An 8,039-nucleotide genomic window follows, 5' to 3' on the forward strand; every position below is an offset into this window, starting at 1 on the left:
ACATCATAAAGCAGAAAATACCAGTGAATGGTAAATGGGCTTATATAGTGTTTTTCTAGTCTTTTTGACCACTCAAAGCACCTTTACACTACTAGTCACATTCACCCATTCACACACTGATGTCAGAGGCTGGGCAGAGTCTCTAAGGGACCATCAGTATTAGCTAATCTCATTCATACACATTCTGCGGGAGCAATTTGGGGTTCAGTGTCTTGCCCAAGAACACTGACATGTGACTGCAGAAGCTGGGATCAAACCGCAAACTTCTGTTCTAGAGATGACCGATTGTACCACTGAGCCATGCCAAATAAAGTCTGAATTTGGTTGACAGTAGTTACGTGAATGATGGTTCCCCATGTTGAATGAACTCGCTCTGCACCTGGGGGCAGTTGGGACTTTGATAGTTTGCATTTTGAAACAATGATGTTTTGTTTTTGTGAATTCATCTGACAATCAAACTAGTAGGGGGAAAAAAACAGTTTGTGGCAGGGTCATTCATGGGTCAGCTGAAGCTTATTTTGTAAAATCCTCCTAAAGAAAATATGACTGTGAATAGGAAAAACTATACAAAACTACTCAATTTGTGATCCTGATTAGTATTCACTGCTATTTAAAACATGAAGACAAATGACTAGGCTACAAATTAAGTAACTGACTTGGGTGACTTTGGCTAAGGGTTGGTAAAGCTGGAGGTTGATTAATAGAGATCTGTGGCTCATTCTTGGCTCCTCCAGTTGGTTAAAGTGTACTTTCAAGACATTGAACACCAAATTGCCCACCAGGATGATTATGTTTTAGTGACTGATTTTATCCTGGTGAGCAGGGTTGTACTTTACATTGTAGCATCTGCTATGAGTGCCTGAATGGCAGTGTAATTAAGAAAATGTTGCAGGTGATAGAAAATGCTGTGGAAAGCAAACAGACTTCAAATTTGTGCATTTCAGTTCATTTAAATATACAATTTTACGTATCATTGTGTGCTCTCACCATCACACTTTCAAAGTATCGTACAGTGAAGTTACTTAAAAGTCTTAGCCCAGCAAGGGTTAGCAAGACTTATTTGTCACTCACTGGTTCAAACTTGGTCCAACAAATCTAACAAGCTTGACAGTCTCATGGATGGTATTTTAGGAGTTGTGGGTGTGGGTGTTTGACCTTATAAGGAAACTGAAATCCTGCAGCTGATAGACTGGTTAGGAGCGCTGACCTGTGTGATTGTCAGACAGACAAATGGACACTTGTGGTCTGTTTAAATGCATAATGTAAATACAAACATTATTCTTACTCTTTATTTTTCAGTCAGCAGATAAAACTCACAACACACTGGATATGTGAAACTGAAAATACACAAGTTTTGAAAGGTTTTCAGGGATCTATGTTCATTTTGCTGGGCAGGTCACAGAAGGCCAGGATTACTCAACTGGAAAATGTACTCTTTTAATATGCACACAACCTGTAACACTAAATCCTATAAATAAAATAGTGTGGCAATGATTTGTTATCTAATTATTTTCATCTTATTCTGTTCCATTAGTTTTAGCCAAGAAGACTACGTTGAAAGACCACATAATTTGTTTTGCTAATTCAAGCAAATGTGTGCCTGCTTGTACCAAACTCTCTGCTGTTCCCTCTGCATATAATAAAGAACGTGCTTAATATCCAGCAAGACTTCTTGACAAAACAAGCATTAAAAGGAAACATTTTAAGGCAATAGCAATGCAATATGTCTTTCTATATGTGCAATGAATGCAGTAATAAAAGTATGTACTATTGCTTTAATTGTGATAATATAAAAAAAGTCAACTGAAAAGTCATAATAAGTATGCAAGCTGGAGCAAACTGTACACCTCTCTGGTAGCCTTACCTTTCAGTTGGATGTCTGTGTGTGTCCTGAGTGCACATGTGTATATGTCCTGTGTGTATATATGTGTCATGTGTGTATGTGTCCTGTGTGTATATATGTGGGTTCATGTGATATGTGTGGGATGATATGCACCAATTGTTATGAGGTTGGGTGGGTGTTTATTATTTATGTTTTATCCATATATGTTTACTTGTACAGACTGTGGCAACACATTTCCTTATAAGATTCCAATAAAGATCTATCTATCTATCTATCTATCTATCTATCTATCTATCTATCTATCTGTCGATCAATCTATCTATCTATCTATCTATCTATCTATCTATCTATCTATCTATCTATCTATCTATCTATCTATCTATCTATCTATCTATCTATCTATCATGTTTTGTCTGAAATATTGGGTAGGTGTTTGAGGAGTGCCCCAAATTAAATTGCAATATGTAGTAATCATTGGCATTGTAATGAGTTTGTTTTATATTGATTTGACTTTTGTATGTCAAACAGCTGTCAAAATGATCTTGAGTTTTGTGCAAGGACAGAAAATCAAAGCAGTATTATTTTCAGCTTTCCTCAGTCTCGCGTCACTGATACAATAATACAATCCTCCTGAAGTTGTCCTGCCCACAGGATGATGACAGTCCCACTTACAGTCCCACACAATCGCACACACTTTGATTCTAACTCCTGCGAGATGACATCTCCAGTCACAAAGGCTATGATAGAGTCCTACGCGCTCATGGTGATGGTAATGGGCACGTTTTTCGTCTATTTCTGCGGGATGGTTTGGGCTTTTTGCAACCCGAAATTGAGCGGAGCAGAAGAGGAGTGCGAGGCAGGGAAACAAGCACCGGAACGTGGGGGCGACTGCTGGGTCTGCGCCCCAAATCCTCCGGAGCGTAACCTCAGGTGCGCCTGTACGCACATACCTGCACCGCCGTACTCCGCGGAGGGACTGACACACTCGACGTATGTGAAAATGTGGGATGACACTGATAGTCTCCTGTCAGACTGCATCGCGTTTCGCCGCGAAGATCATGGAGTTCACAACCAAATTGGTAGTTCTTCTTGGATTGCATAGGTTCAAAGTGGGTGACCACCATCTATGACTGCGAATCTGCAAACTGTGTTGTTCCCCGTGTAAAGTATCAATGAGATATAGGCTACAGGGAAGGAAAAACTGGACGAAGTGGATGAAAACACACAGTGTTTATTTGTATTGTAAATCATTGGGTTACCACATACTGGCTATTTATTGTATATCAAACAATGATATGGATAAAACAGATGTTTGCATTAAACTTAAATTGCTTTAACATGTCTTCTTGTGCTGCAGTACAGTGAGCATGTTGCTGTTGCTGTTGCAAGGACAGATGTGTTATTTTTGAAGAGCACGACAGCCAGTGCTGCTCCTGATGATGTGCAGGAGCCAAATACTCTTTGTACTTTGTGAAATACACATCAGGGGATGGTCCAGGTCCTGAACAGTTACTGTGAATGCTGGGACTGTTTTTGTTTTTCCTTTAGTTTCCTTCTTACTTCACTTTCCAGTTGCAGTAATTTCCCATGCAGTGCCTCTGATGTTTCCAAATCAATATCCATCTGCAAAGAAAAAGAAAAGACACTGTTGTCACAACATGTTACACAGAATATTCAAACTTCATTTTAAAACCCTGTTTCTTGTCATACCTTTCGTGGTTGTGTGTAGTTGTTGCCAAGCCCAGATGTTAGGCTGTGGTACTTGGCTTGGGGGTCAAGGGATTCAGGTTTTTGCTGAGATAACCAAAACTGCAAATAGACAGGAATTCATAAATTACGTTGCACAAAACTGAATATGAACTATTTAATATCAGATTCACTTACCAGGGCTTCGGCTCCATTAAAAGGGGTCAGGGTAAATGTGTTGGTGAACATTCTTATCTGAGATTATGGAAAAGCAAAATGTATCAAAATCAAGTTAGTTTATTTTATCTGTTGCAACACAAATAAAAAATTGATTCCATGGAATGGCATTTGTAGTTGATACTGGCAGAGTTTACACTTACAAGCCAAAAAACAGGCATCAGCACGGTCCAGAGGAAAGCTGGGAAGGACGGCAGGATCCCGTAGGTCAAATTAGTCATCACAAACCCCGGGCAAATAACAGATGAGTACAAACCCTGGAAAGCCCAATAAAATGTATGAAAACAGAGTTCACCTTGCTTTCATGGGTGCTACAGTGTATATGAGATGTGTTATAGCCGACCTGTTTGTTGTAGTGTGTGTTCAGCGCCAGGCTCAGCAGGTCAGAGGCATATTTAGAGGAGCTGTAAGGTTGTGCACCTCTCTGGTGCTGCATATCTTCCAAGTTAAAAGCTGAGCGATGAGCGTTACTGGAGGAGGTCCAGATTAGCTGGGAGGTCTGGCCTGCGTGGCACAGAATTGGTTCTAGCTCCTTGATCTGGGTCAGAACACAAAATAGGAAACCTCATTTGAATTTTAAAGAGCATTTTTCAACATATCTCAGACTCATTTCTGGTCTTTTGGCTATCTTTGAAGCTCTGCAGACACAGTTAGTTAGCTTATTGAATCAAAATGATTCAACTTGTTCTGAAAACATGGTTCATTGAAATGTTTCCATTATGCAGAGGCTTTATGAAGGTTCACTGTAATGGTAACTAATACAGGTCAGACTGTGTCAGACACAGTAAGCACAATGCTGTCTGCAGTGACCTTAAGGCTCAAACACTTCATAATGTTAATTTTTAATGAGCATCGTTGCTAAGTGACAGAGAGATCCAGTATCACCTATATTTATTCCATCAAGGGCAAACAACAGATGAGCAACATTCTCCCTGCAAAAAGCTGATAGAAACATTGTTTTGTTTCACTGTTGATGTCCGAGGAAATTTTAAGATGATTAAATGCAAATAAAAAAACAGTCACTCACCAGTAGGAAGTGACCAAAGAGGTTGGTTGCAAAGACTTCTTGTAGACCATCAGGGGTAACGCCATCTTTCTGTGTCAGAATGCCCTCACCTGTGGCAAACATGGTGATGATTTTGCTGCAACAAAGATGTTATAGAAATCTGAGTGGTAGAAAGGACGCTATGCAAATTAAAAGCTGAATAAGAGATACAGTATGAACAATTTGATCAATCTAGAGTATGAAACACCAAACGTTGCTGAGTATTTCTGGAGTTGCTTTAAAAGTCAGTTGTTTCATAATACACACCTCCACCCAGTAGAGGCATGAAAAGCTGCAAGTGAGCAGGTAACACAAACGTACCTGGAGAAGAGGCCTTTGAAAAAAGCTACCATATCAAACTGTGGGTTTGGCATGATGCCTGCGTTCAGATAGAGGTAGTCCAGCCGGTTGTACCTGCAGAAGACAACAAAAGCCTTGTGTATTAAGTTGTGTTATAACCTGTACATAAATCAACATGCCTAAATTAATAACTGGCCTACATTGATGACTATTTGTGAATTTGAGTGTCATCCTTCTGTGGGTCTTTTCTCCCACCTTAGTTTGATTTCCTTGGCAGCATTGAAAACGGATGTGACGCTGCTGGTATCCATCTGCAGTAAGGCAACCTGAGCTTTGGGATGAGAGGCCAGGAGGGCAGAGCGAGCCGCCTGAGCCCGCTGTATATTCCTGCAGGCCAGACACAGCTGGAGACCCTCTGTGTCCTGAGTGAGGAGACGCTCACACAGAGCCAGACCAATACCACTGCAAGGAAATGCACACTGTCAGTCATGATGTGTTGATAATGCTACTTCATAAAATATACACTGCACCCGCAAAAGACACATTGTACAATTTATACTTTAAAAAGGAATTGTTTTGGGGGGTTTTCATAATGTCATCCTCATTGACAGCCTTAACCAAAGTGCCTGACTGTTAAGTATAGACTAATTTATCATCGTCATATGATAAATGCATTTATCAAATGTCATAGTGCATGTGCTGGACATATTTCCAAGTCATCATGTGTATAAAGTAACTTATTCATGTGTTCACTACATATCCCAGAATCTCTTGCTCTTTGAACCATTGAGCAACTTTATTCCCTACCTGTACTTATGCAGGTAAAAAAGGAATTCAATGGTTTTTATGTTTTGGCTTTAAAGTAGTTCTTTATCTATTTCACTGTTAAGTAAAACTGTGTTAGCCTTTGAGCAAGGAATACATTTAGTCATATCCCCTCTAGGATTTGTTTTGTACACATACTTAGCCTTCAAAGCTGATTCTGATACTGACCAGGAAATGCATTTACAATGTTTATTTAGATACAATTATCACTTGAAATAACCTTTACTCCAGATACAAGCAATGTGATCACAAAAAAATAAGCTTTTTTTTTTTAAAGATGTTAAAGAAAGATCACTCGTATGTTTGAGAGGTTTAGAAGTAAAGACAACGAAAACAACACGACACACAATACCGTCTTTACCTATTTGCTCCTGTCACCAAAACCACCTTATTCATCTTTTCTTGTCCGACTAGGAAACAACTTCCAAAAAGAAAACACACAATTATTAGACAAAATTACTTCCAAAGCAACAGGCGACTACGACTCCTCCATGCCGAATGTTGAGTTGCTGTGAGGTCATACCTTTAACTCCGCCTCCTCGTGCTGATTGGACAACAAAGCAGCTCTCAGCCAATAGGATTGGGATACTACTCGGCTCAGTTTAGGGACAGCCCACATCGTGTCATATAATTATTAATTATGAATAAGCAGTGGTGGACAGTAACAGAGTGGATTTACTTGAGTACTGTACTTAAGTATATTTTTTGAGTATCTGTACTTTACTTGAGTATTATTTCTAGGGGGAATTTTTACTTTTACTCCACTACATTCAGAAGAAAATTATTGTACTTTTTACTCCACTACACTTCTATCAATGCTCGAGTTACCAGAGGTGGGAGAAAGTCATTGTTTTGCAAGTCTCAAGTCAAGAAAAACAAGTCGAGTTAAGTCCGAAGTCATAGGCTTGACAATTTCGAGTCCTTACAAGTCATAAGCACTGTTTACCAAATAAAATGCAATTTTAACAATGTAACAAGCTATTAAATTTGACAAATACAATTAATGCATTTTGAATTGTTTTATTTTTTAAATAAAATTAAACCAGGGGGACAAGACTGAAAAAGAGAAAATGGTCTTCATTCGGTGTTTACATTTGACTCTTATTGACATTTTGTTGGAAGAGGTAGAAAACTCAAATAAGACCAGTGGGAGGGACAGAACTTAATCGCACAGAAAAAGAGACATAGCATTCAGGATATAATCAATGCTAATCGGTGCAACAACAAATGAACCTCTGATGTTGTAGTCATTTGAACTCACCTAATGCTCAAAATGTCAAGTATTTTCAAGTCATCAGATTAAAGTCCAAGTCAAGTCCTGAGTCATTGATGCCAAAGTCCAAGTCGAGTTGCAAGTCTTTGTTGAAATTGTCAAGTCGAGTCCAAAGTCATCAAAATTGTGACTCAAGTCTGACCCGAGTCCACATCTCTGCTAGTTACTCACTACTTTAGTTTTGAAGCCAGCTCATGAATTTTCTTCTCTTTTCTGAAATCTGATCCCTAAGACAGTAAACTGTGTTTGTGTAGTTCTGTTTGTCTCAGTGGTTTAGCCATACCTGTATATCAAACACAGAACAAGTTTCACTCAGATCAGGCAGTTCATTTAGAGGTGGTAATGATGGCTATAATTCTCCACTTGAGCACCCATATATGATACATAGTGTTTGAAATGTTCTCCCTGTTTCCCACTCTGCCCAAACATTCAAAAATTCACTGTCCAACCTGAGAAAGTGTGTTGAGCTACATAACATTTGTTTCATTCCAGATGAACATTTCAAACTAAAGTTGTCTGTGCTTGGAGTAACTTAGTTTCTTTTATTCCATGGTATAGTTTTTAGAGATTTCAAATAATGTTTTCTAGATAAACATAATGTAAGCGAATGTACTCCTATGTATTCTTGACTGTCATCATGCTTTGTGAAAAAACATTTAGACATTTTTTAAGAAGTACTTTGAATACTTAAATATTTTTAAATGCAAGTACTTCAGTACTTTAACTCAAGTAATAATCTGACTGAACAACTTTCACTTGTATTGGAGTAATATTTGACCTGAAGGATCTATACTTTGACTTCAGTAATGAAGCTGTGTACTTTGTCCACC

The 8,039-nt window shown here is 38.7% G+C and overlaps 1 protein-coding gene across 1 annotated transcript; it reads right to left on the minus strand.

The window, feature by feature from the left end:
- Positions 1-3,058: 3,058 nt before the first annotated feature.
- On the minus strand, positions 3,059-6,452 carry hsd17b7 (hydroxysteroid (17-beta) dehydrogenase 7). The gene is made up of 9 exons (XM_034710262.1): positions 6,298-6,452; positions 5,367-5,573; positions 5,133-5,225; positions 4,794-4,908; positions 4,110-4,304; positions 3,910-4,023; positions 3,728-3,784; positions 3,554-3,652; positions 3,059-3,466 (listed from the first exon to the last, which is right to left on the minus strand). The coding sequence occupies exons 1-9, from the start codon at positions 6,330-6,332 to the stop codon at positions 3,353-3,355; spliced, it is 1,029 nt and encodes a 342-aa protein (XP_034566153.1). The 5' UTR covers positions 6,333-6,452; the 3' UTR covers positions 3,059-3,352.
- Positions 6,453-8,039: the final 1,587 nt, after the last annotated feature.

This window comes from Notolabrus celidotus, chromosome 2 (genome assembly GCF_009762535.1).
Source record: "Notolabrus celidotus isolate fNotCel1 chromosome 2, fNotCel1.pri, whole genome shotgun sequence".
Lineage (NCBI taxonomy): Eukaryota > Metazoa > Chordata > Actinopteri > Labriformes > Labridae > Notolabrus > Notolabrus celidotus.

Bases quoted from the DNA above. Each gene is read 5' to 3' on its own strand.
- hsd17b7 (XM_034710262.1), bottom strand. From the start codon at position 6,332: ATGAATAAGGTGGTTTTGGTGACAGGAGCAAATAG. The intron at 5,574-6,297 runs GTAAAGACGGTA...ATTTCCTTGCAG, and splicing joins TTGGTGACAGGAGCAAATAG to TGGTATTGGTCTGGCTCTGT. The intron at 4,305-4,793 runs GTGAGTGACTGT...GTTCTGACCCAG, and splicing joins TCTTTGGTCACTTCCTACTG to ATCAAGGAGCTAGAACCAAT.